General features: G+C 46.3%; 5 protein-coding genes across 5 annotated transcripts in view; 2 read left to right on the top strand and 3 right to left on the bottom strand.

The window, feature by feature from the left end:
• The first annotated feature begins 4106 nt into the window (after positions 1–4106).
• LOC101770196 (F-box protein At5g07610) lies at positions 4107–5300 on the top strand. The gene has a single exon (XM_004972290.1). The coding sequence runs from the start codon at positions 4107–4109 to the stop codon at positions 5298–5300; it is 1194 nt and encodes a 397-aa protein (XP_004972347.1).
• An 815-nt stretch (positions 5301–6115) lies between these two features.
• LOC101780713 (villin-2) lies at positions 6116–15644 on the bottom strand. The gene is made up of 24 exons (XM_004971223.4): positions 15297–15644; positions 13041–13152; positions 12802–12901; positions 12641–12709; positions 12326–12562; positions 12068–12245; positions 11853–11985; positions 10962–11121; positions 10717–10873; positions 10541–10644; positions 10279–10437; positions 9911–9979; positions 9763–9831; positions 9489–9626; positions 9173–9301; positions 8873–9023; positions 8700–8710; positions 8476–8616; positions 8261–8386; positions 8055–8111; positions 7796–7894; positions 7434–7677; positions 6906–7153; positions 6116–6626 (listed from the first exon to the last, which is right to left on the bottom strand). The coding sequence occupies exons 2-24, from the start codon at positions 13091–13093 to the stop codon at positions 6513–6515; spliced, it is 2946 nt and encodes a 981-aa protein (XP_004971280.1). The 5' UTR covers positions 13094–13152; positions 15297–15644; the 3' UTR covers positions 6116–6512.
• Positions 15645–19352: 3708 nt separating this feature from the next.
• On the top strand, positions 19353–21489 carry LOC101780311 (cytochrome P450 94A2). The gene has a single exon (XM_004971222.4). It carries the CDS (start codon positions 19696–19698, stop codon positions 21295–21297), a length of 1602 nt encoding a protein of 533 aa, XP_004971279.1. The 5' UTR covers positions 19353–19695; the 3' UTR covers positions 21298–21489.
• A 72-nt stretch (positions 21490–21561) lies between these two features.
• LOC106804315 (uridine 5'-monophosphate synthase) lies at positions 21562–25077 on the bottom strand. The gene is made up of 6 exons (XM_014805149.2): positions 24086–25077; positions 23927–24010; positions 23354–23436; positions 23175–23262; positions 22830–23084; positions 21562–21922 (listed from the first exon to the last, which is right to left on the bottom strand). Exons 1-6 carry the CDS (start codon positions 24863–24865, stop codon positions 21794–21796), a joined length of 1419 nt encoding a protein of 472 aa, XP_014660635.1. The 5' UTR covers positions 24866–25077; the 3' UTR covers positions 21562–21793.
• Positions 25078–25357: 280 nt separating this feature from the next.
• Positions 25358–27756, bottom strand: part of LOC106804359 (uridine 5'-monophosphate synthase) — a 3869-nt gene continuing 1470 nt past the window's right edge. The window contains exons 2-6 of the mRNA XM_014805238.2: positions 27720–27749; positions 26721–26803; positions 26543–26630; positions 26159–26413; positions 25358–25761 (exon numbers count right to left, since the gene is read on the bottom strand). Of these exons, the coding sequence (XP_014660724.1) occupies positions 25633–25761; positions 26159–26413; positions 26543–26630; positions 26721–26803; positions 27720–27749 (585 nt within the window). The 3' untranslated portion in view covers positions 25358–25632. The remainder of the gene's footprint in view (positions 25762–26158; positions 26414–26542; positions 26631–26720; positions 26804–27719; positions 27750–27756) is intronic.

Raw genomic sequence — 27756 nt, 5'->3', positions numbered from 1 at the left:
AGTGGGAGTAGTGGCCGTGTCGATTACACTATCGCCAATCCAATACCGGCCATGCTTCTTGCCTTCTCCTACCCTCATCACGATTTCTGCATCAATATCCTTGGAGTATGGCATCTTAAGTGCACGAAGGAGTTTCTGTGCCTCGTACATGCTCTTTGGCAAGATGTGACCCTCCGGGAGCATGCTGCCAAAAACTGTCAGCATAATATCGAAGGCGTCTCGACTCAAGCTTAACTGGAACTTCACGGCCATTAGACGTGCAATGGCATCTAGTTGAGAAACCTTGGTATGCCCGTGAAGGGGTTGCTGTGCCGCAGACAACATGTCGTAATACGCCTTTGCGGTAGCCTCTGGCTCCTCCTCCCTACGTGCTTCATCGAAGTATGCTTCATGATAGTCATCTAACATGTCTCCCACCCCGGCATCATCATATTCCTCGATGCGTTGTCTCAAGACCTCGTCTCACCCACGATCAGCTTCACCATGGTAGATCCACTTGGTATAGTCTGAAATAAATCCGTTCTTAACAAGATGTTTACCCATGTCCAGCTTGGTTTGCCGACGTATGTTTCCACATTTGCTACACGGACACCAAGTGGATCTAGCTCCTTTGACCCTTACAAACGCCCGTTCCAAGAAAGCATCGATCTTGTTAATCCATTCATCGGTCAACGAATTCTGACTAGAGCGGCCCGTGTACATCCACTCACGGTCATCCATCCTCTAGTATATCAGCGAGTAATATAAAAAATCACGTTGCATCTGCAGGTTCCTATACTATCTATTAGGTGAAGATAGGTCCTAACCCCACCCGAGGATGTGTAGGTGGGTTTAGTTTCCATGATCTACTTCGACCCGAGATGGAATTTCGACAGCACCTCCCCGCTGCTCTCCAAATACACGTCATGGAAGGGAGATTGTGTATCCGAACAACAACAGGGAGGTGCTGGTGAAACTCTATCTCAGATCGGAATAGACCATGGAAACTAAACTCACCTACACATCCTCGAGCTGTCCAAAAAACATGGACAATTTGAAACAGATACGGTTATAGATATGCAAAGATCTGCATATTTCCAACCGTATCTCTTTCGAACGGGAGACGCCTAACTAGGTTACGTGATATACGAACATCATATGGAAAGAGAGGTGTAGGATGCCTCACCTTGCTATCCTGCAAAGTGACGACTCGAGGATGGTAACATAGCCTCTCCTGCAAAAAAAGGAACATAGTAGTGTCAAGTCAAAATGTTGGCAGCACCTCCCCTGCATGGGGAGGTTTCCATAACCTACATCAAATAAAACGACACGATGGCCGACAACCACATCCATACCAACGGAACGGCACGATGGCCGACAACCACATACAGCTCTTATACCTTGCAAAACGACGGCTGGCAAGTCGAAGGTGTGGGACGGCGGGAGGGCAAGGCGGCCAACGGTGGCGGCACGGAGGGGCAGAACCTGTTTACAGATTAGTTATGCAAAATTCGATGAAGCATAAGTCTTAACTCTTAACTCTTAATGTGGTTTTACACTTTTACTTGAGTCCATATTTTCTAGTGCTTCAGAAGAACGATAGGTTTTGCATATACATGATTATCTTGTGCATAATCTAAAGATCTATGGTGCCATTAATTTGAAAATAAAATGTGTGATTTTATTGCAAGTGTTTGGTAGAATAGCATTATATTGACATGGATTTTAACTTAGATTGCCAAGTCAAACATCCTTTTCTAACTTCTAAAAAAAAAGTCCTACCACCTCTCTATCTTCTCTAAAAAAAGTCCTTTTCTATCCTTTTCTAATTTCTAATTTCTTTTCTAATTTCTAATTTCTAATTCATCCTACCACCTCTCTATCCTTTTCTAATTTCTAATTTCTATTTTCTAACTTGAACAACAAAGATTGGAGAATTACTGGGAGGGATGAGGGGCGCCGACCGAGAGGGGCGAGGGGGCGTCCGGTGGCGGCGGCCGCGCCGGGGGCGGGCCATCGGGGGCAGGGCACTGAGGGTAGGGCGCCGGCCGCGGAGCGCCGAGGGCGGCGGGCGGGGGGCCAGCGGGCGGGGTGCTGGGGCAGCGGGGGCATCCGCCGGCGGCGGCGGTGGAGAAGGCACAGGGCGGCGGCGGCGGGTGCACAGGAGTGCGGCATGGCTAAGTGTTTCGGGTGCGTGAGGGTTCGCGTGAGGAGGCCAGCGGGGCTTTAAGTCAGGGGATTTGCCAAGTGCCCGTGATCTGTCACTCGGCAAAATAAAGGTTTTTTATTTTTTTTTACAATTTTCAAATGGTATACGCGCCTTGTAGTGGGCCTATAGACATATTTTTCCGAGTGTTGTATAGAATACACTTGGCAAAGTGAGGCTTTGCCGAGTGTCATGTACAAACACTCGACAAAGTACACTTATATTTCATGTATACTCCTTCAATAACATGTTTTACTTACTTTTTTCTGATATACTTTGAAAAAATCTTATCAAATTCGCTCAACAATGCATATTTGATTTTTCTACTAATATTATTCCATTATTTCATGCGGTTATAGCTAAAATTGAATTTATATCAATTAAAATTCTATAATTGCAGTTAATAAATAAAAATTATCAAACGGATCCAAAAAATTCCCAAAATTTGACATGAACCAATCTATGTTGTCTATTACCTATAAATTTTTTTTGAAGTTAAACCCCAATTCAAGTGTCACTTGGACTCCAAATCTTACCGGATCCTTCTAACTTCTACAAATCTTCTCTGGAGATGCTTCGGTTTGTAAGCATCATACGTCACAAATTGTGCAAAACCTTCTCAATTTTGTACCACAGCCTTCACATATAATATCATGACATCTTGACAAATCTTGTGATTTTCAGACTTTGTTTGCTTTTTTTAGAATTTAAAAACCATTCGACCACACGTTCGTGGTCGTGTTTTCTGAATAAAATATTCAAAATTTCTTTTCATTTACTGGATGAGACCTCAATCCGGATTCAATAACATGAATATGATTTTTCCGCTCATTTTATTCCATTATTTCAATCACTTGCAGTTAAAATTTGACTTAAATCAACAAATTCCTCTAAATGAAATTAATTCATTAAATATAGCAAGCAGACCAAGAAATAGATCAACTTTTAACATGCAGTACCAAATGTCGTATGTGGGGAGAAAAAGTGTGGAGGGCAGAGGAGAAAAAAAAAGTTTTGACTTTGCCGAGTGCCTCCAAAAACACTCGGCAAACTAGTACTTTGCTGAGTGTCATGAGAAAACGAGTATTTTCTCTGTGACACTCGGCAACTAGGATGCATGCCGAATGTATTATATATGCCGAGTGTGTACATGGAGACACTCGACAAACGGCTCGTTTGCTGAGTGCCTGACATAATGCACTCGGCAAAGATTTAACACTCGGCATATCTATTGTTTCTGGTAGTGATGCTTAATGTTGCAAGTTGGTGGGATTTTTGAGATGCTATTCAACTTGCACCCCTTGTCTATTGTTAAATTTTGAGATGCTATTCAACTTGCACCCCTTGTCTATTGTTAAATTTTGAGATGCTATTCAAGTTGGTGGGATTTTTTTAAGATGCTATTCAACTTGCACCCCTTGTCTATTGTTAAATTTTGATTTCCCATTGGTGGGATCAGCAGTGCTAGGGAGTAACTTTGTCTCCCTGCTTGAGAGATTTAAGGTCACCTTTTAGATCAGTTATGCTAAACTTCAGTTGGCTGGGTCTATCTGGATCAGCCAGAGCTAAAATTAGCTGGATAACTCTAACCGGGTGGATAAAAGTCGGAGTGCTGGTTGGGTTTGCTGCTGCTTTTTCTCGGAAAATTGTTATGATTTCAGCTTCATAGCCATGCATGTTGAACCCTATTGCTACTGTTCCATACAAGCGAAAGTTAATCAGCTAACCCGATGGATAGTGGGTTAATCTTTAATTCTTTCCCGTCAAGCTGAGAGAGTCCGCAAAACACGGATTTCGAGTCCCCAAGAATCCGGAGTTCGTTCATTCATCCAAATCCAGCGATCTAGTTATTGAATCCCCTCAAACGTTCAGTTTGTTACCGCTCGACTCGCGAGCAGTTGCCGATCGAGCCTCCTCGGTGATGGACGACGACGGGAAGCTCTCGGCGGCCAACCTCCCCGACGACGTCTTCGTGGACATCCTGTCGCGCCTTCCGGTGCGGCAGCTCTGCAGCTGCAAGTGCGTGAGCCGCGCGTGGCGCGACCTCATCTCCCACCCCGACCACCGCCGCAGGCTCGCGCAGACCGTCTCGGGCTTCTTCTACCATCTCCACGTCGACGCCTCCTGCCCGCCCATACCCTACTGGCGCTTCTCCTCCGCCGCGTCTCCTCCCGGCGGCGCGCACGTCGTCGACCCCGCCTTCCCCTTCCTGCCGTCGAGCTTCTCGAGGACCGAGACGGAGCTGCTGGACTCGTGCAACGGGCTCCTCCTCCTACGCTGCTGCCGCGCGTCGCCGTCGCCGTCCTCCTCCTTGTACGTCGTGTGCAACCCCGCCACCGGGAAGTGGGTCGAGCTGCCGGCGCCGACCCACGCCCCGGGCACCTTCGGCCTCAGGTCCGACTACCTCCACGGGAGGCGGAGGACCCGCCTGGCGGCGCTGGCCTTCGACCCGGCCGTCTCCTCCACGCGCTTCCACGTGTTCCAGCTGGTGGAGAGGGATCACTACCAGCCATTCCTCTCCCAGTACCGCTTCGTCGTCGAGGCGGTGGAGATCTACTCGTCGGAGACCAGCAGGTGGGTTCCTAGCAGCAGCACCGAGTGGAGCTGCCAGGTCACGTGCACCGGCCAGCAGGCGACCTACCACAACGGCTCCCTGCACTTCGCCGTCGACGACGGCGGGGTCCTGTCGGTGGATACAAATGCGTCGTGGAGGATCACCTATGTTTTTCCACACAGCCAAGAAACCTTCGGCGGCGGCTTCGTCGGCCGGTCACAGGGACGGTTGCTCTACGTGCACAAGGGCTCACGCTACGCCGCCTTGTCGGTCTACTCTCTGGAGCGCCGCCGCTGGAGCGCCGAGCAATGGACGCTGAAGCACTATGCCAGCCCGCTGGATCAGTTCCGGAAGACGCTGTTCAAGGAGCACGATGGCGTCGTTGCGGTTCATCCGGACGGCGATGTCATCTTCCTCTTCGATGCCAGCCGGGGGATGTTGATGGCCTATGATATGGTTCGCAGGACCGTGCGCGACATCCAGCCTCTCGCACAAGCGTCACCGTATTACCCGTTCTTCCCATACGTTCCCCTGCACTCGTCGGAGGCTTTAGCAGGGTAACTAAATATATTGGCAATAATGGAAGATTGGAAGGTGCCGAGTTATTTATTTTTAGTTTTTACATGAGTTTGATGAGGTTGCAAGGGTCCAGACTCTGTACTCCTTTATCATTATTTACTTATTTAGGAGGAACATGATCACAATTGGATTTAGGGTTTGTTTATGCTACCTCCGTATCAAAAATATTTATCGTTGTTGATTTTTTAATCACAATGTTTGGTCATTCATCTTATTAAAAAATTATGTAAATATCATTTATTTGTAAAAATTATTTATTCATCTTATTTAAAAAATTATGTAAATATCATTTATTTTGTAAAAATTATGTAAATATTATTTATTTTGTTTGTAAGTTACTTTATCATCAAAGATCTTTGAAGTATGACTTATCTTTTTATATATTTGCAAGAAAATCTTTTTATATATTTGCAAGAAAACCTTGAATACGACAAATGGTCAAACATTACAAGGAAGTCAGGGTAACAATCTAGGACTGATTCGTTTCAGATTTTAACAAGGCCAAACAAGCAGGGCCTTTATTCCATTATTGTGCAAATGAGGCACTGCAGCTTGCACCAACAGGCATCCACTAGATGTGCTGCTTTTGCAGCTTACAGTTCCAATTATAAGATGGATCTTACAGGCCCTTACAACGATCTTGGTGGGGGTAAAATTGGATGCCCGTGCTCCTTTGTGCCGGACACTGGATAAATGATATAATGTTGCCCTCACAATCACAACCTGCATGCATGTTGCTTAGATCTACGAAGAGAAAAATATGCAGGGCCAGATAGCAACTTATTTGTACGGGTGGATAAATTCAACCAAGCGCTCAAATTCCCAACAATTGTCAACCAATAACAGCAAACAGATAGCGCAAATATTTTCGTGTGCAATACATCTGAATGACAATACAATGATGACCTACCAGGAAATGCCCATACGTAACAAACCGATAAAAAAACGATATACACATATGGACAGTCACAAAGCAAGCTAGAGCATATTAGGACCTTGCAAGCAGCACAACTCAGGCCATGTACAAATAAAAGAATTGACCTATAAATTGGTTGCAAAAACCAACCGAGCAAAGCCACCGGTGGCCTGTCCTCTGAAATGACCAGCAATATATAATAGACTTACTCCCACGGGACCATTCACGACAAGAGGATCACATTTTGTAGCAGACACTAGATCCAAGGCTTGTTCTCTTCAGAAGAGATCAGCTTTTCGCTTCTGTAGTTCTTGCTTCCAATTTGGCTGTTGGTAAAATGCATCCTTAGTCATGCCAAAAACAGTTTGAAATTCACTATCTGATAGGTATGCCTGCAGAATCAATAGACGGTAGTTCAATTAAAATTGACCTTGACGTGCTTCTTTTCAATGTAAACCTCTCTTCAAGCAAACTCGAACATGAACATAATTGGTTGAACAAGAAACAAAAGAATATATGTATGAACAATTATAGAGCGATGGGAAAGAGTTGTCCAAAGAGAACCAAATGCATCAACATAACTGAAGCAAGCAGTTTAGCTGCAGCATCTATTCACATCCCAAAGTCATTAAATGAAATTCAAAACTTTAAGGTTGAGGGCGGAGACAAACCTCTCTGCGTTTGTAATCTATCCCACGAACTGGATCGGTAGATTTGGATATCAAGCGGTCATAGCTAAATGTTGCTTCACCCACATTCTCTGTTGTTTCTTCCTCTGGGGCCTCGGCCTCTGCTCCATCAGCCTCAGATGGTGCCCCATCTACTGCAGCATCTTTTTCTTGGTGAAACACAGAGGACTCCCCAGCTTCAGACTGAGGAGAAGATGCACCGGATGGGGTTATTACAACCCTGTCGACATCTGCATTGATTAAAGGTGTCAATTTTTGAAGTGGTAAACATGCCAGCAAGCTGGCAATGGCCTTGATCTATGATTCACTCCATTGGTCAGGTGGACCAACAAAAGCAAATAGACAGGAGTACAAGACTCTGGTGTCCCAAGTCTACTACACATGCAAACCAAAAATGGCAAGCCTATAAAGAAAACATTTCAAAGGAACAAGGAATACAAATCAGATAACTCAAATGCCTAACAAGTGATTCCTTATAAAACGATATTGTAAAGGAAGGTGCAGCTCTACCAGTCTTATCTGCTGTGCTGCTAGCCTTGGCTCGTAGATTTTCTGAAGATCCAGATTGCTCAGCAGTCAGCACAGAGGACAATGCAGCTACGGCAGCTGCTCTTTGAGAACCTTGACCTGAACGAGATGGAGGTGGTGTGGGAGTTTTGGGTTTTGAGGACGGCTTGAACGCATTAGATAAGGCAGCAAGTGCAGAGGCACGTTGAGTGGGTCCATCACCTGTGCTTTTAGGCCTCTCATTAGTCTGGAAAAAAAAAGGATCAAGAAACTAGTTACATTGATATTTTCATAAAGAACGCATTCTTTTAGACAAAATGTTGATATTTTTTCTTGAGGAATAAAAACAATTATTTAAAGTTTACCAGCTTTTGTTGGGACGATGGATTGAATGCAGATGATAGAGCTGCTAATGCAGATGCCCTTTGAGTGGGTCCACCATTACCAGAGCTCCGAGGTACACCCTACAAAACGACTAGAATGTGAAGATTGTACTAGTTGAATATATATTTGTGTTTCCAAATATTGGTTCATGACTTGTTAGCATCCGAAATACTCATTCAAGAAAAACATGTATATGTACGCATGTAACTTTGTATCTTCAACTTCAAATCTCAGGCTTACCTCAGAACGCAGTCCAAAAAGTAGCGCGAGTTTCTTCTGGAATGAATTTCCATGAACCTATATAAAGTGTAAGAAACTTACTATTTAATATGGTGCAGTTTGTAACAAAACTATAACCTTGCAGCAGAAATCGACTAATATCCCTTGTATGATTATTATTAGATAGAACAGCGGAAACAAATAGAACGAGATATCCAAGAGCATACCACAGATTTTGTGTTGTCCCAAGAGAAGTACGTCTTGAAGAAGCATGGCTCATTCCCTTCCATAACTTTATATAGAGGTACATATGGAGAAAGATCTTCAATAGAATTTGCATGCTCTATGTATTTCTGGGGGGAAAGCAAACATATACTGAATATAGCACAACAGCAAACCAAAACTGACCAATACTGAATAAGGTCAGGGCTTCAGTTGATACCTGGCCAATATCAAATGCCTTCTGTTTCTCTTTTGATTCCACACACTGCCCAATCCAAATGAAGACCTCACCATGTGTGTCAAGTATCATCATGTCTTCAGTTAACAAATCATCTTGGGAAAAGTTGAAGATCTCGGTAACCTGAAGAAACCCATAAAATCACATACCTGAACTATGCAATACGAAGGAATAGATCTAAGGAGAGCAAGTGCAAGAGGACCAACCTCCAGTCTCCCTGATCAATGATGAAGATTGTAGCATAAACGAACCCAAGCAACAAAATGATGATTAGGCAGAAACTTGTATAATGTAGATATTTCAAATGAATGAAAGGAAATATCAACTTCATACAGATATACAAATGGATGGAAGTAAGATGAAAGTTATAACAACTGACCATTCTTGAATGAGAATGCATACAAGTGAGGCTCTCTAGCAATAATATCCAGAGTAGCATTTCTGTTTGTATAACTCTGTTTTCCACCAAGAGCAAACCAGAAAGCAGAACTCTCTGTCCCCTCCTTGCAATGCTTCACTGCAACACCAGGCTGTACGATTGTAAATATCAAAATGTTAGCAATGGAGCGAGAGAAAAGCCTGAGCTTCAGAAAGTTTTAGAAGTTTTCAATTGATTTAAAGGACTAAAAAAAGTGATAGAAATTGATTGGCTTAAAGCTGTTTAAAGGTGCTCTCATACCTTCAAAAATTCAGCAACTTTTGCTGCCCACTGCTGTTGCTCATATGTGCTAGAATTGCCAAACCATGTAAACATAGCATTTCCAGATTGCAATACGAAACACTCCGATGAGCTTAAAGATGTTGCCACCTATAAAATAATAAGTGATCAGCTCAAGGATACGCAACTGAATTTCATTAAAGCTCTGTGGAGGTAAATGTTGAGTCACTCTTGTCCTAAAATACCACACTACAAAACTTGCACATAACAGTTTGTTTATCAAAAAGCGTTCAATAGAAAGATCCATCTTCATCTAGTACAAAGAGCTAGGTAGTACCGCATCAACTTGAAGAGTCTTATTGTTGTGGAGTGATGTCCCAGATACTCGAATTAGAGCTATGCCTTCAGAAGAATAAGTCTCACCAGTCACACCCTTTTCTTCTATGAGCTTCTTGTATCCAGATCCAATTCCACCCTACATAATTTATTGATTTGCCAGAAACATATTATCCATATATATTACTTAGAGCCACACACAGAGTTGAAGTATGCACCCATCACTGAAAAAAACATAAAAAAGGAAGCAACCAATTATGTTTGGCCATGAGTACCTTCAAGATAACCATGGGCTGGAAAAGAGCAACAAATTGTGGTGGCTCCTTCCCTTGATATATACGACCCTACAAAATAACTACCAATAACTCAAAGTCGTCTCTTGTGAATAAATATTATAGGCACATCTAAAACAAAATGTAGCACCAGAACAGGCCGTCCTTTCAATGAATTCCACATTGTATTAGCTAATTGAGAAGCCATCACTTGATCATCCTGCAAACAAACGACGAAAAGGTAAATATAGATCCAGCTCGTTTGTATGCCAACTAACTTCAGAAGAATTAATGCCACTGGCTTAGCAAAATAGGAACAGATTGTTTGGTTTCAGTCTAAAAATATGATTTAACTAAAAGCATTAAATTTTATCAGAAAACACTATACCAATAAAAAGAAATGCCACATCGCCAACACAAATTGATGAAATTATAAGCACAAAAGTAGAAAGGCAGAAAGGATGCAAAAACAGTTTTAAGACAAAAATGCAAGTGTCACAGCATGCAAAGTATTATTACCGCCAAGCTATCCTTCCCAATCCAGTAACTGAGATAGTATTCTTCTTTTTTGTCGCCTGAATGATATGTATAGAGAATGATATAACAGTCTCCGCTGTAAAACTTTCCAATGTCCTCTTTTGGAAGGGCCGTCTTAGCATTGCCATCAACGCACCATACCTGTTACAATTTGTTTTTAGTAAGGATATGCTCAATAAATATCTTTTCACTTTACTTGTTTTAAACAACACAGCTCATTAAAAGGAATATTGATCAAAGCAACCTCAAGCTTTCCGCTGCCTTCAAGCAAAGGAGGAACTTCCTCATTTACTGGAGTGGTGCTTTTTGCAGCTCCCTTTACATCAACGCCTTGTTGCTTCAATAAAGCTGAAAAATATAGAAATATTATCAGCAGTAATCAAAGGGGAAATTTCATTATCTCGTAACTGAATGACATACCCGCAACTTTTCCCCGCCCTTCCTCTGCACCAGGGCTCCCAGCAGCATTACCCACTGGCCATGATTCAAACTTGGACTTGAAAGCATGACTCTCATAACCTTGAATCACTTGAGTCACTCTTGTTGTCTTTGGACGCTTTTGATTAATAAGGAATTCCTGCAGGACACAAAAACATGAAAATGTTACCTACAAGAAATAAAAAAAAGAAAAAAAATGAGAACAGAAAAATAGTTTGAGAATTTACCTCAACCGCTTTGGTGGCAGATTTTCTATCTTCCATTTGTGTTACCCGGCCAACCCATACATATATTTCAGCCCCACAGTCAACTAAGAAACATTTGGTATTTTCAAGCACAGCTTTTGTAAGAGCTGTCTCTTCCAGCTTCAATTGACCATCATTGATGCTGCATGGAGAACATTTCATAATGTAACAGTAGAGTACAGAAGGCACTATTGGCTATTGGGCTAAAAAAAGAACTTAATACATGATAAAATCGGTAGGGGCACACAGAAACATACTTCTGGCACCAACTGAGCCATAGCACGGATTCACTAAACAATTCCTTATATGTGGTATTGCTTCCAGCATTGATTGGTCAACACTGATACTGCAACGATTACAATTTGATAGCCTACCACAGAGGACTAAAAAAAACATGCTCCAAAGAATACAGGGTACAGCCAGTTTGCAGTTGCTATGCAATCCTCACACCGTGAAACTTTTTTTATTAAATGGAAAACTTTATTTATTAAAACTAAGATTTTGTTTTTATGGCTCTAAAAGATAGTAGTGCTCTCAAAGTAGGCAATATCTCAAAAGTAGTAAGACAGAAGTGCAGATTAAACCAAAACAATGCCAAGCTGCTAAGCCATAATACATCTACAAATATCTTAGATACAGCAATGAACCTAAAGACCATAGAAGCCTATTTATATAAGGTACAATTGCAGGGGTAACAACATAAACAAATCGTTCATATGGTTTACAGCAGTTGATCAAGATTTAAAAGAATGCAATTGATTCATTGCGGTAACTTTTATACGTGCAGTGCTAAAAGAGTCATTAATTCAACTGTTTATATGGATCAATCACCTACCACATGATTTTCACAACAATGATTGTCATAGGATATACCTGTAGAGCTTTGGTGCCGTAGTTTCAAGTACAATATCATCATCACTCACAGTTTTTTTCCCAATTGGTGCAAAACCTCCAAAAAGGACCCAGAATTCACCAGAGTCTGACTCTGCCTGTAATTTTCCATCATCTGACATAAAAAAAGAACGGACCATGAGAACAGATGAAAAGGTGGCCCACAAAATTGCCAATCCGAAGTTCATGTCCCTCACCGACGATTGCAACATCGCAGACACCCCCATGGTACTTCTCCTTTAAATGTTGGATCACTTCCAATGCTTTGGCCCTTTCTTGAATATTGGAGTTAGCGCCATTAAACTGGTATATCTTACTTTCAGTATCCAAGACAAACACATCATCATGGTTTAATGATGAACGGGCAAAGGGAACCTGAACAAAGAAGGCGGCATCAGGAATTATTGAGCTGAAAATTGAAAAGGATGCGCAGTAAGGGGGTAAATCTTCACTACCTGCTTAACCCGAATAGCTCTCTTCCCTTTGCAAATATACAGCCGTGTTTCAAACTTCTCCTCTTCAGGCTTTTTGAACCCAGAGGCGAAACCACCCTCCAAAGGTATAATGCAAGGCTTGAAGTATGACAAGAATTTGTCAGATTCATAACCCTGGAGTTCCCTATGTTGGATTGCACGACCTCCAAGGATGGCATCAAGTTCAACTGTCTTGATGGCTGCAGTCCCAGATTCATCCTGCAATACAGACACATAGTCACAAGGAAGGCTCGAACTAGTACTAACAATGCAGAATTTGAATTCACAAGTGCGTACTTGACTTGAATCTTTCCCAATCCAGAAGTGGATATCATACAAATACGCGCCGCCTTTAGTACAGCTAGTCTACAAGAAATATAGAAATAGTTAAAAAAGAGTTATTATGGAAAAATAGAAAATGTTCATAAGGGATACGAGAATAAAGGGCAAGCAGGCACCTGCAGAACTATATATGAATCTCCACAGTAGAATTTACCATGATCAGATTTTGGCAGCGCAACTGGCTTAAAATCTTCAATCCGCCATATTTCGGTCCCACTAAACAATGCTAAGGGATACATATGCATTAATAAAAAAAGTTCTAGATTTTACAAACTTGAATAACAGAAAAAGAATCTATCAAAGCCAAATTCTCAAAAAGTAACCAGAATAGATCAAAAAACATGTGGAAGGATACACTTTTTGGCCAGCTCCTTGAAAAGCAGGATCTAGCACTTTTGCAGTAGACATCTGGAAGCAACTTTTCTGGGATTACTTTGAAGAAAACAAAATGATAGCAGATGGTTCCACTGTACAACAAGTGTGCTGAATATTAGAGATACAACATATGCTGAAAATGGAAAATAATAAAGCAAATCAATCAACAATCAGAATATGGAAGTGTGTATACTCAAGCCAACAATAAAAAGGAAAACTATTAAGCTTAAATACCCATTACAAACAAGGCAGGTAAAGAAGTTGTGAACCAGATTATACACACAAGGTATAAAAAACTATCATGATTCAGAACTGTATCTTTAGCTCGATAGAGCTCTAATATTGACTGTGTGAAATTTATCTTTGCCTTATAGATGTTTACTAGTGAACAATTTTTCCATAAGAACCTCAATCTTCTCCAAACCCCATTGTAAAGAATCCTCATCCCTCTACCTGATTCCCTAAACAAAGCCCCTCTCTCCATATACATGTAGGATCTCATCCCACTGTAGTAAAAGTAACCTCACAGTTTACATATAGTATAGGCTGTATAATTGCTGAAGAGATGGTGAGCTTGATCAAGTAATTTTCGAGATCACTGGTTGACTTGACTGTTGCAAAACGAAGAGGTGGCAGAGGTTTGTCTGCAATGTGCACACCTGAAGCTTGATGTTGCTTGAGACGTATCGCCTTACTATGCCTTACACAAATATAATAAGTCATTTCTTAAACAGTTAAACTGTTAAACATGATAACATCTATATAAGCAAGTGGTGTTACGCATGTTTACTGTTAAGATTTGCCTCTGCTTGTCACCTCAGCTATGTCATTACGGTATCCATTTCAATTCTTCCACTTATCTATTCATTGGATTCCTTTTCATGTCAGCTCATTTCTATCTACCTCAGTCAGATCCTTTACAAGTATTTACCACTTGCCTTGGTCAACTCTTTGGTCAGTTTGGTCCTCCCTCCTCAGTCTTAGGCTGTAGCATTGGTTTTATCTCCATTGCTCACTCTATCCCATAACCATGAAGTTGGTATGGCTTTGCTAAAATTCAACAGATTGGGCTGACAAATATCGATACTGGTCATGCGAACAGTATGATTGGAGTAGGAATTTGAAAAATCACATTGAGTTGATTAAGTTCCAAGTGCTTTTTTTTGCATTTAGGTATCTACATTAAGTGGCTTATTCATTGTTTTTTCAAATATGGGTTCAAGTTAGTGATAACAGACAAAAAAAATGGTAAAAAGAAAATTTTATGTTAGTAGTAATCGGCACTGAATTGTTTTTACTATTGCCCTGAAACAATTAGTAGCAAGTGAATAGCGGGTAGTTAAGCCGATCCAAATGCATGCCATTGGACTTTAGGTGACGCCTTGTATCCCTTTCTCTAAACAGTAAATGTATTATGTATAGCTGCTCATAGCTAAAGCTGGTACCGAGCATTGCCCAAGTGCCAGTTTAACAGTCCCAGCAGATAGTCTGCATGACCCTACATCTAAGGGAACTTATGCTATCTTGTTGCATTGCCCTTTTCCTTTGACTCCTGCAAAAAATAGGCATGCATCATCCTTGGCATATCTGTGCTGTTCTTGTCTTGTCCCTGTGTTCATAGCTGGTGCTACATGCTTGACCAGACACCAACACTGGGGCATGTCTCACACTCTTCCTTTGGCGGCCTTCCAGCCTTCAAAAACAAAATATCCCGCCGGAGCAGCAGCAAGCTCCGCGGTGCCATATGTGTATGCGCTTCATAATCTCCCCAGTCTATGATACTCCAAGATAGCAGCTGAACGCAGAGTCAAATGTTGATGCCGATCATGCTGTTTGCTTTGTTTATGGGTGCAAGGTCGTTGTGGCTGCCGGATCATGCGAATTGCTTCCAGCGGGATGGCACGATGATCGATGGACGCTTGCGGCAGTTAGGGGTGCTCACTGCTCAGTTGAAGGCCCCAGAATTTTGGAGATTAGGAAACCGATCGTAGTATCCCGCCACGCAGCACATGAAATCAAAGCGCAACAGAATGCGTGAATCCAACACGGATTGGATTCCAGCCAGGGCTCACTGGAAACAAGCGACTCTGGTGGAGATCAAAAATAGCAATTCGTCCAGGGGAGCTAGGCCATTCCTAATAATAAGCGAAAGGCGAAAATCAACTAGACTCGGGACGGATGGATCTCCACAGGGCGGCCTGCTGGACAAGACACAGACGCGCAATTGAGGCAATACCTGGACGGATCTGGATCGACTCGCGGTCTGCCGGCGCGGGGGGTGGCGGTCGGCGGATGGGCTGCGTCGTCCCCGGATCTGCGCGCCGGAAGAGGGGCGTCCCGCCGATCGCCGGATCAGGGAGAGCGGAAGGCGGGGAGGCGAGGCCACTGATCAGTGGATCAGAGGCGCAGGACGGAAGGGGGGAGGCCGGAAAGCGAGAGGGAGAGGAGGAGCCACCTGGAACAGAGTGGCGAGCGTAAATAGGGAAGGGGGAGCGAGCGGCGATGATGATGAACGGGACGGCACTGCTGGCTCGGCTACCTTCTCTTCCTCTTCCTTCTCCCCCTCGCCTACGTAACACGATACCCCTGCTGCTGATCTGGGTCGTCGACTCGTCGTAGCACCGACCAGGCAGACGAGGCCGCCGCCCGGCCGGCCGGCTTTGCTTGCTTGCTTTTTCAAATTTCACCGACCCACGCCACCTCATGCATGGCCCAAGAGCCAGACAGCCCAAAGCATATTCGCCACATATTTGGTCCACGCTCGCTCACAATAAAAGTGCAAAAAATATATCGTCTCTCGACTCGAGAAAGAATTTCACTTTACTTTTCTATATCAAGCGTGTTGCAGTGCACATGAGTTTTACGTGAAACAAACGGTTCAGGGGCTGTTTGTTACCGGCTGGCTTATGTCACATCGAATGTTTATAGTACTAAACGTATACTATTTACAAAACTCATTGCACAGATGAAGGCTAAACGGTGAGATGAATCTATTAAACCTATTTAGTTCATGATTTGATAATGTGTTGCTACAGTAACCATTTGCTAATGATGGATTAATTAGGCTTAATAGATTCATCTCGCCGTTTAGCCTCCATCTGTGCAATTAGTTTTATAATTAATTATATTTACTTATTTTAATTAGCTTTCGAATATTCAATGTGACACGGATTAAACTTTAGCCTAAGCATCAAACGGTCCGTTACTTCCGGTTCGAAACGGCCTCATTTGCAAGTAAACAAACCTGGTAGAGAGAGAAAAAATAACAAGCATATTCAAAGGCGGCAGAGGACCCCCCCTCCTCTTTTACGCGGGTGAGACTGATTTAGCCATGCCACCACCACACGGCGCAATAATGGCCCGGCTCGTGCACGCATCAGATCATCGATCGATCTGATTCATCCACCCCGGCTCATTGATCACGCCATCTCATGCCGCCCGGACCCCACGCCATTGCCCATCAGCAGCACGCGTTGCCATTGCAGCCGAGCAGAGTATTCTGCAGGGCTGCACTACAGGCACGACGAGCGCGGCCTGTGATTGAGGCCGATGACACGCTGGGCGCCCGCCCCGCCGCTCGCTCGAAGCCTCGAAAGCTTTTTGGAGGCGGTGGGGGGCCTGGGCGCCGGCAAGCCATGTGCCGCCACGGCTGCGCAATCGGGGGAGGTACGCCAGGGCACGGGGCACGGCCCGGCCCTGCCCTGCGCTGCGCCCCTGCCCGGCTGAGCGTCGCGACACTCTGGCCGGCCGCTTCGCCCGACTGGCAAAGTGACAGCCTAAAGCGCACCTGTCTAACCAGAAAGGGCCTGATAATGGGCGCACAGTTCAGGGCCGTTGGTTGGGAGCATCAAAACGCCATGGCTCTTTATCATGCCAGTACACTGCTACAAGAAGCAGAAGAAGCCTCCATGATTGGATTGGAGGAGGTTATATCCATCCATCGCTCCCAGCTCACGTGTTCTTGTTTGGTTCAGGCCGGATCCGATTCGTTTCCACATGATGTTTTCTGCGCCGCTCATGATCAACGCCCAACTCCATTCCAATGGTTACTTGCTCCGAGCAAAATCCTCGAATCGCCCGATGCAGTTTCTTTCCTCCGAATAGCTACCGTGCTGCTGCTCTGAACTCTGAAGGTTGGTACGCCTGCAGCCTCTGCTGCGTGACTGTAAAAGCGCAGTGGTTTGGTACACAGGCTTCAGAATTCAGCAGCTGCCCTGCATTCCAATTCCATGGACCATCCATCGGCCGGCCAGCCGTTCTCACAGACGGGACGGAGTGCTGGGCCGGGTATGGACACGTCCCCAATGGTTTAGTTTGGTCGGTGCCAACCAACCAATGTGGGCATCGATCAGGCGTCAAGGCTGGCTGTCATTAGTTCAGCGTTGTGCAATCAGCACGTTTGTACATCGCACGGAGAGTGTCGAGGGAGGCAATGTTCAAAGCTGAGGGGCAGCGCAATCGGATCAAAACACATCGCTATAGTTCTTGTAAAGGATTTTCAAATCGATTGTCGAGGGAGTTGGAAGAATTAATTTTACCGACCCGTCTGCAAACTTTTTCTTTTATTGTGCGAACTTTGAAGTGTTCCCATCAGAAGGAACACTGTTCAGCAGGAGAGCACATCCCTTACCTGAATTGATCTTACTACCACGACTTGTTATCTGAAAACAGGCAGCCTATCCAATCATTGTAGTACAGGAAATTCAGAATTTTCTCCTTTTTTGAGGCGGAATTCAGAATTTTCTTCGTCGAAGCTCCTAGAAAGACTTACGATTGCTTTAGCACACTGAGGCCCAAGCTTTTTCAGCAGCCAGTTTATGGACCACCTGGATGAACTCAGGCACATTTCCACCGTAGTCAATCCCCAAGCCAAGCCAAGCCAATGAACCTGGTCTACGACTCTACATGCACGTTCGCCTACCAATATTCAGAATTATCACTTGCACAAGCACACATTGCTGGATTACAACCACATACCCCGTTTGTTGCCATCGAGCCATCTAGGCTGAGCATCGAGCCATGAAACGATGTTGCCGTACCAAACGCAGCACACCTCATCATCACCAGAAGAACCATGTTCATTCGTCAGTTTCCGGAACATATTGTTCGCGACAGCAATATTGAATCGAGTCCCAGGCTGCATTTTCGCTGATAAAAGCCAGTGTCTTCTGCTTGGTAGCTGCAGCCTGCAGGGCTGCTGCGGCTCGCTCTCTCCGGTTGTTCTGCATCTGAAAGCATATTCGCAATCCCGATCCCCCTTCCTCATCTCTCCCTCAGTCCCTGACCCTGAAATGTTGTAGAATGGTTCGTCACGCCCGCATGCGCCAGCGGCAAACGGGGATTATCCGTCGATCGCGGGGTGGCCAAAAACTTCTCCTTTTCACTTCTCCATCTACAGATCAAACCAGAGCCTGAAATTTTGCAGTATGATTCGTCGATCCACATCGCATTTGCATGAATTTTGTTGGAATTTTTCAATGCCTCTACCACCGGCAAACGAGAACTGTCACGTGGTCGCGAGATCATATTAGACCTCTTGATCTTGTGGGATTGTAAGGAACTCCATGTCCCTTATCCATGATTTTTCTCCCATTTTTTGTGAGCCTGAGCAACCAGCAAATGGCGATCACTCGGCGATAGGGGGTGGTCGGTACCCCAAGCAAAACTTCTTCTTCTCGTTCTCCCTCCATAGATCACATCGCAGGCTGAAATTTTGAAAGAAGTTTCCGAGACCGGCTCCGCGTTCCCATGATTTTTTTTAGAATTTTTCCTCGTCTGTTTTGCGGGCGAACAGAGCTCCGCCATGATCGTTGTTTTTTTTTTTTTTGAGAATGATCGTTGTTTGGTTCACCGAGCCCCTGCGCCCAAGCGTTGACCAACGGCGGCGGCTTCCTCGGCTCAGGCACGCTCTCCTCCACGAATATGCACACTCTGGCCCGAGTTAAAGGGGATCGACGAACGGGACGAGATGCCTTCGCGAGCGACGGCGAACGGCGGCGGCCATGGCGTCGGGGGCGAAGGAGTGAAGGGCTCTTCAGCTCAGGCGTCCACGGCCACGATCTGGGAGGGAAAAGTCACGAGGAGATTTTATGAATGGACCCCTGTATTTAGTTTAGCTTTACGACAACCCTGGGCCTTCATTGACCGTTACATCGTTTTGTGCGATCCGGATCGAGGCGGAGGGTGACTTTGGTCGCGGCATTTTTACACGCGGACCCTTTATGACAAAACATATAGCGATTTTGATCCCTCGAGCTCTGGTCATGGTCGCGGGGCCCGCACCCGCCTAGGAGGCCGGAGAAGGAGACGACGCGTGGTCTCCGGAGCTCCGGCGTTCACCTGCGGCCAAGCCATGCTTGCTACTAGCTGCTACGGGAATACGACGGGACACGCCCAGCCCTACGACAAGCGCAACGGGAGTTCCGGGACGGCGAGTTCCCCGCCGCGCTCGGCTCATCGACCAGACCACCCGTGGGCTGCTAGCCGCCAACCATGGAGATCCACATATCGCAGGTCTGTCTCAAAGAAGTCAACGTCAGCACGTCGCCGTGAACAGCGAAGCTTTGCAAATGGATTGACACGAGCAACTGGCCACTGACGGCCACACGATTAAGCACAACCACGTGTTCCACGCCATGGACGCCGCCGCTGCTGTCGCGCTGCTCCTCCTCGCCCTCGCCGTCGCCGTTCTCCTCCTTGCACGCCTCCGGCGCCCCGCGAGGCCCCGCAACCACTGCCCCTACCCGAACCCCGTCCTCGGCAACCTGGTGCCCCTCGTCCGCAACTTCCACCGCTTCCTCGACTGGGCCACCGACCTCCTCGCGGCCGCCCCGGCCTCCACCATCGAGGTGCGCGGCGCGCTCGGCCTCGGCAACGGCATCGCCACCGCGGACCCGCGGGTCGTCGACCACTTCCTCCGCGCCAACTTCCCCAACTACGTCAAGGGCGCGCGCTTCGCGGGCCCCTTCGGCGACCTCCTCGGCCGGGGTCTCTTCCTCGCCGACGGCCGCCTCTGGAGCCTCCAGCGGAAGCTCGCCTCCTATTCCTTCACGTCCCGCTCGCTGCGCCGCTTCTCGGGGCGCGTCCTCCGGGCCCACCTGCACCGCCGGCTCCTGCCTTTCCTCGCGGCCGCCGCGGACTCCGGCGAGCCCGTTGACCTTCAGGACGTGCTTAAGCGCTTCACCTTCGACAACATCTGCAACGTCGCGTTCGGGGTCGAGAGCTCCACGCTGCTCGAGGCCGCGGGGGATGATCGGCGCGGGCATGAGGCGTTCTTCAGTGCGTTCGATGACGCCGTCGAGGTCTCCTTCGCGCGGATGTTCCACCCAACGGCCGTCGTGTGGAAGGCGATGAGGCTCGCTGGCGTTGGGAGCGAGCGGCGGCTCCGCGAGGCCATCGGCATCATCGACGAGTACGTCATGGCGATTGTGGAGTCGGAGGAGCGGCTGCGCGGGGCGGACGACGACGAGCAGCATCTGCTGTCACGGTTCACGGCGGCGATGGAGGAAGACAACGGCAGCGAGCTCGGCGCCATGTTCGAGTCGCCGGAGGCCAAACGCCGGTTCCTTCGCGACATCGTGGTCAGCTTCGTGCTCGCCGGCAAGGACTCCACGTCTTCCGCTCTGACATGGTTCTTCTGGCTCCTCGCCGCCAATCCCCGCTGCGAGCGGCGCGTGTACGAGGAGGTGGCAGCGGCGGCGCGCCACGGAGACGACGACCACGGCGCCGGCGACGAAGAGCTGAAGGGGATGCACTACCTGCACGCGGCGATCACCGAGGCGATGCGGCTGTACCCGCCGGTGCCCATTAGCTCGCGGGTGGCGGCGGCGGGGGACGTGCTTCCCGACGGCACGGCGGTACGCGCCGGCTGGTTCGCGGACTACTCGGCGTACGCGATGGGGAGAATGCCGCGGCTGTGGGGCGACGACTGCCGGGAGTTCCGCCCCGAGCGGTGGCTCGGCGGGCCGGGCGGCGGGTTCGTGGCGGCGGACGCGGCGAGGTACCCCGTCTTCCACGCGGGCCCGCGGGCGTGCCTCGGGAAGGAGATGGCGTACGTGCAGATGAAGGCCGTGGCGGCCGCCGTGGTCAGGTGGTTCGCGGTGGAGCCGGTGCGGGCGGCGAGCATGGAGGCGCCTCCGCCGTACGAGATGACGGTGACGCTGAAGGTGAAGGGCGGACTCCCTGTGCGGATCAGGAGGCGGGAGGGCGACGCGGCCCGGCAGAAGCTGCCCAGCTAGCTGACCGTGAGTCCGTGACAGGAACTCCAATCAGAAGCACACAATGACACAATCACATAGACTGACCGCAACTTTGGTTGGGCCATCAGTGTCAGTAGCCCAGGATAACGAGAAACATGTTCCAACTTCCAGAAATTCCTGTGAAATACGCACTACCTTCTTTTCAAACAGGTTTTAGAAGTTGCATTTCCACTGTCAGCATTCCAGGTCGAGTTTATGTGATATGAAATTGGTGAACAGAATTCCGATCAGCACAAGTATCACTGCGCGTGGACGAGAGGCATATATATGCAACCTTCAGGCTTCAGCTACAATTTGGCATGCCATTATTTCAAATTCTATTATACGGGTTACATTCAGAATCATTACTGAAAATCACTGCGTGGCAATGACGGGCAGATGAAAGGCAGCTGCAATTGGGCATTCTCTTGTTGCATCAACAATCTCCTGAATGCCCTTTCCTTTTGATTACATTTGGAGGGTTGCTTACATACCATCAGGACAAGCTGGATTGGTATGCCTGCCACCCTTGGATGCGATACTCCCTCGCGGTCTCTGCAGGGTTACTGGCCTTGATAATCCCTCGCCCGACTATGATTATATCACTGCCTCTATCGTTAATGACCTGTATCACAGTGTTGCAAAGTCAGAAATGCACATAGAAAGGTAAACTGAATCGAAAGAAAAGCCTGGAACTTTAAGACCCAAGTGAAGAAGATTGAAATTCCTTCCGAAGTACTTCCACTTCAATTAACAAGTATCATCACCAGGGTTGAAAATGGAAACAAAAGCTTATGAGGCAGGAAACCAAGAAAGATCATGCACACACCAGAATGGACCCCAAGATAATTCAACTTTCAAGCACACAACTGCATCATATGGCAAAGCCACGAGTTTGTGTGGAGGAAAAGAATGTGTTCAGATGGCGTGTTTTCAGATGTGTCCAGATGTGGTACAGTTTACAGTTAAATTCAGTCATCTAAGAAATTTACCCTTTGTTTTTTAATAACACCAGTCTCGTCTCAGATGCTCATATCACTGAGTAACAAGAATGAAGAACTCAGCTACTCTTCTACCAGTTTCAGTATGGAAGAGAGGAAAATGTTCTTATTCAGTCTGCAAGCTAAAAGGGGTATATACTAATAAACAATATCTTGATGTTTGTTTAGAGCACTGCACGGCTGCCATCTTTTAAAAGATAGCAGTAGACTCTCAAACAAAATATAGCAGTAGTCAGGAATTGAAGCACATATTATAATGCATATTTTTTTAGATTACTTTCATATTATAATGCATGTAGCCAGTATAATCTGATATACTTTCATATGGTCAAACTGATACCAAGCATTTCAAGTGGTGCCTCTGCTTTCTCTAGAATTATCGGAAACTGTTACGACTGTATAACTAATCTACTAAGTGAACAACTTTGAGGTCTTATGACAACTGTGAAGGGTTAAAAATAGGATGTTTGAACAAAACACTCCAGCAGTCACACGAACAAAAGGAAATTGCAATGGCCCAAGCAGACTCACAGAATAAGGAGTGTTATATTGTTGCCCAAGAGCATCTCCTCCAGCTGACATCTGAACTCCAGGAGTGGCGTGGATAAATGCTGGGCTCAATGGTGCTGCGGACCAAGATGCAGGATTTACTGATATAAATCCTATTACAAAGTCAGAATGTTGCTCGGCAATTTTTACAGCTGCAGCAGTGTAGTCTCCATAAGCAAGGTTGCCAGCTGAGCTCATTTCAGCAAGCAAAAGTAGTCCCCTTCCTTTAGGCAAACCCTTCAATGCCAGAAACATTTACTTATTATCTTTAGCTCGTTTATTATCTTTAATTTATTATAGTTGCAAGGCCTGTAAGTCATAAGGTACCTTCAGCTTCAAGCCATCTACAATCCCAGGTCCAGGAACTATATGAGCATTAATGATATCTGCCCAGTCTAATATGCGAAATATTCCTCTGAACCAAATTAAGAAATCACTAATGATGTCACATAAATGTACAAAAAAGGAAGAGAAAGATAAATAGGTTACCGTTCCTTTTTTCTCACCCTTCAGATTGCATAGTTACTGTGTTTCCAATGTCAGCAAACTTGCGGTCTTCAAAGATCAAAAAGTTGTGCTTCTCAGCAATCTTCAATTTTTTTAAAAAAAAATCAATGGAATAAGAATAAGCTTTGCAATAATCAGATACAGTTACTTCGGGAAAAAAACAGATAAAGAGTACTCAAACTGCGCTGTTTTGGAACAGGAAAACTCAAAAAACCAAAAGGATTGCCTTGATTTAAGAATTTTGCCTTATTGGGAATGGTGATGGAAGTGTCATCATTTTGGGCCACAGATGAACTTCCAAGAAAACAGAAATCAGATATGCTCCCGAACAGAACAAGATAGAGAAAGACAACCCATTGTGATAACTGATTAGATGTAAGGATCCTATTCCTACACCTACATAGTCCTACATCTGATTTCTGACAAACAATTTCAGCAGTCAAACTGGGCTGTTTATGGACACTACCATCCTTTTGGCCGACATGAAAATTATGCCGTACCATCCAATAGAAGAATTGTCAGTAATGGAACAGAAGAGAAGCATAGAAAGATCCTGTGATAAGAGAACATACCGTGCGAAGCTTGAGCCCAAAATCTGGTGTAAAATCAGACAAGATATCAACATGAGTTTTCAACATGCAAATCTCTGGGCCAACCTACACAAGAATGGGAGGACCAAATTAGAACTGAGGGCTCAATAGCAATTCAACATTCCAAATAAGAGCATGTACCTTGGCAGCGAGGTCAAGGAGCTCCTTAGCTGTCCCAACATCCGCGGCAACGCACAGATTGCTCTGTTTCGCTTCCATCGTCTCGAGGAGCTTCCTCCCCATGGGGTTGGTGGCTAGTCCCGCCCTCTCAGCAAAGGACTTCCTAGCCGCCGCCTTGGGTTGAAGAACAGGCACCCCCGGCACGGCCACCTTCCTGTTGGCGTCGAGGAACCGCCTGACCTCCCCCACCTTCTCCTCGCTCACCTTCCCATGCCTGAGCAGCACGGCGAGCATCTCCGTGAGCGTCATGAGCGCGTGCAGCGTGACCCCGTTGGCGGCGAGGTTCTCCCTCCCGCCCTGCTCGCGGTCGACGACGACGACGGCGTCGGCGACGAGGAGCCCCTCGTCGCGGAGCGGCGCCACGGTCTCGAGCACGGACGCGCCGCTGGTGACGAGGTCCTCGACGATGAGGACGGCCTGGCCGGCGCGGTAGGCGCCCTCGACGCGCTTGGTGTCGTAGCGGCTGAGGAGCATGGGCACGGATGCGGCGGCGGAGAGGACGGCGGCGAAGGGGAGCGCGGTGTAGGGGACGCCGCAGAGGAGGTCGTAGGGGCGCGTGGCGGGGACGAGGGAGCGGAGGAGGGAGGCGACGGAGGCGAGGAGGCGCGGGTGGGAGACGAGCACGCGGAGGTCGAGGTAGATGGGGGAGGTGATCCCCGACTTGAGCACGAAGGAGCCTAGCTTGACGGCCTCCACGGCGTGGAGCTCGAGGATCAGGGCCTCCTTGGCGCCGGCGTCCATGGTGGCTAGGGCCGTTGCAGGGGGGACTGCTCTGCTGTGTCTTTGTGCTCGAGTGTGACTGGACTGCTCGGTGGAACTTGAGGTGACGCTCTTCCACCAACCCAAGCTGACAACGAGAACTGCCGCTGTCCACGGCGGCCGAGCTCGTCGCGATCGCGATGTTTGCGGTCAAAGCGTACCGGAGAAGATTGCTGACCACAGGCAGAGCCGTTGCATTGCTGCCTGGCAGGTACGACGAACTGAAGGGGATGCTCATGCGCTCCCTGCACGTGACAGCAACCCCGTCGCGACGCGCCACATGCATCAGGATGTGTGCTCGGAAGCAAGTGAGCATGGAGCGCACGCAGGCCGCGGCCACCGCCGCGCACAAGTCCGCAGGTGGCATGACGATGCTGCTGCGCCTGCTGGTGCTGGCTCAAGCAGAGCAAGCGCCAAGCAGCCATGACCATCTCACCCAAGCACATGGAACTGTGGAAACGAACAAGCACGAAGCAAAGTTTAACCATGGTGGATTCATGCATTTCTCAGCACAGATGGCGTGAAATTACTCTGGAATCTCAGCTAGGGTGAACATTGTGTCAATCTCATCCAGCAAGGGCATCACAACACCAACCCATGCAACAAGAACGGAACGGACATTACGGGGATTATTATTGTCGCAACCACTAGGAAACAATGTGCGTGCATGGAGCACAGCGACGACGGGACCATGCTCTTATTACATAATCAGTTGCATGATGACCTTATACTCCGATGTCTAAACACGCTCATAGCAAGCTGGTGCGGTAGGCTTGCCATCCCTGGACGCGGTACTCCAGTGCAGCCTTACCAGGATCGCTCGCCTTTATAATCCCGCGACCGACTATAATGATGTCACTGCCTCTGTTGTTTATGACCTGAATTGCAAATCCAAGTTGCGAGTAACATGTCAGCTCATACTGGTGTCACAGAGAAACAAAGGCTCGAATTTTCATAAAATGCTTAAGGCAAACAAAACCTCCTATTGTTTATGTAGCTAGGTTCATTCAGCGACATTATCAAGATTAGAGTATTTCACACTACACAATATTGCATAAATACAACACAGTAATACAATGGAAATGTATTTTAAAAGATTCAACTATTGTAATCCAAAGCAGCCTACAGATATGAAGCTTTATTAAAGGTTGTAATGAAGGTTGCAAGGCTGCACACTAATTATAATTCTGCACAACTTCTTAAAAGTAATAATCTAAGACATGTCAACAAACCAATAGGCACCCAAACTAATTTTATAGGCACAGTTGTACTTACAGCTAGGGGAGTGTTGTATTGTTGCCCAAGAGCATCTCCTCCGGCGACCATCTGAACTCCAGGAGTCGCATGGATAAGTGCTGGGTTTGATGGCGCTACTGACCAAGATGCAGGATTTACTGATATAAACCCAATCACAAAGTCAGGATGTTGCTCAGCAATCTTTACAGCTGCAGCAGTGTAAGCTCCCTGAGCAAGGTTGCCGGCCGAACTCATTTCAGCGAGCAGAAGTAGTGCTCTTCCTTTAGGCAAACCCTTCAGTGATAGAACACAATAGTTACTGTGAGCACTACAATTAATCAGCTACTATCAACATTAACTTATTCTTTTCCAAGTCAATATTAATAGTTCTCATGCAAGCAATATATATAAAGCATAAGATACCTTTAGCTTCAAGCCATCTACAATTCCAGGTCCAGGTACTATATGTGCATTAACAATATCAGCCCAGTCCAATATGCGGAATATTCCTCTGAACCCAAAGTAAAAAAAAAGGTACAAATTATAACACATGATATAAAGAAATAATTGAACATAGATACTCTAGAAGCTGTTTTCTCACCCTTCGTATTGCATGGTTACTGTATTTCCGATGTCAGCAAACTTGCGGTCTTCAAAGATCAAAAAGTTGTACTTCTCAGCAATCTTCAATAAAATGTTAAAAGTCAGTTAAATGAAGAGGAGGCATGTAACAGCCAGCCAGGATAATAGCATCCTAGAAAGCAAACATCTCTTTTTTATGGTGGAAAACAACTGTAAACTAATCATATCTGGAGTTGCCTAATATACTCTAACAACAACTCTGGTGGTTATCAACCAAAATCTGGTCTAAGAAACTGTAAGATTATCTTCATATAGGTAGACTGTTCCCAAAGGGAAAGGAATACGGAAGCCACGACAGCAAGGGCACTGAATGGTTCAAAGAAACTTCTTATGACTGCAAAAAGATAAAACATAGAACATACTACCTAACAGAACAGTATGAATAAAGACAATTCTACCTGTAGCTGCATTGTCACTCCGGCCAGTCAGTGACCTAGAGTGCAAGGACAGATGAGAGCCAATCTAACTCACACACATATATCTGAGGCACATATAGCACCCTTAGATGGGCCACTATCCCAAAAGCCTAATAGTCCATCTAAACCATACACTTCCTCTTTGTGCCCTAATGACACCAGACACCAGTACTGTCTTGGCTCCTCATCCTCTCCACCTCCCCCCTACAATGCCTAGTCCCCAGCATCAACAGGTCCTTCAAGATGTATAAATAGCAAATGAGAGTAGGGCGAGGCAAAGCAATCAGCATCAAGCAGAAGGGCTGACACATGTTCCCAATCTTGAGGAAAAGGCATAGCGATGTTTGGATGAGTTGATGACATGACACCATCGCAACTATGATTATGCTAGACATAAAGGATCCTACATCTGATCTAAAAAAACGAAACCCAACTTAAGATATGGACCGGAACTAGCATATCATGTACACCATATCATAGTAGTAGTACAACACAAAAATGAAATGAACAAAAAGCAAGATTGCATCATAAGAGTACATACCCGAGCGAAGTTTGGAGCCAAAAATCTGGTGTAAAATC

Source organism: Setaria italica, chromosome V, assembly GCF_000263155.2.
Source record: "Setaria italica strain Yugu1 chromosome V, Setaria_italica_v2.0, whole genome shotgun sequence".
In the NCBI taxonomy this organism is placed as follows: Eukaryota; Viridiplantae; Streptophyta; class Magnoliopsida; order Poales; family Poaceae; genus Setaria; species Setaria italica.
This window is presented reverse-complemented; position numbering and strand designations above follow the sequence as displayed.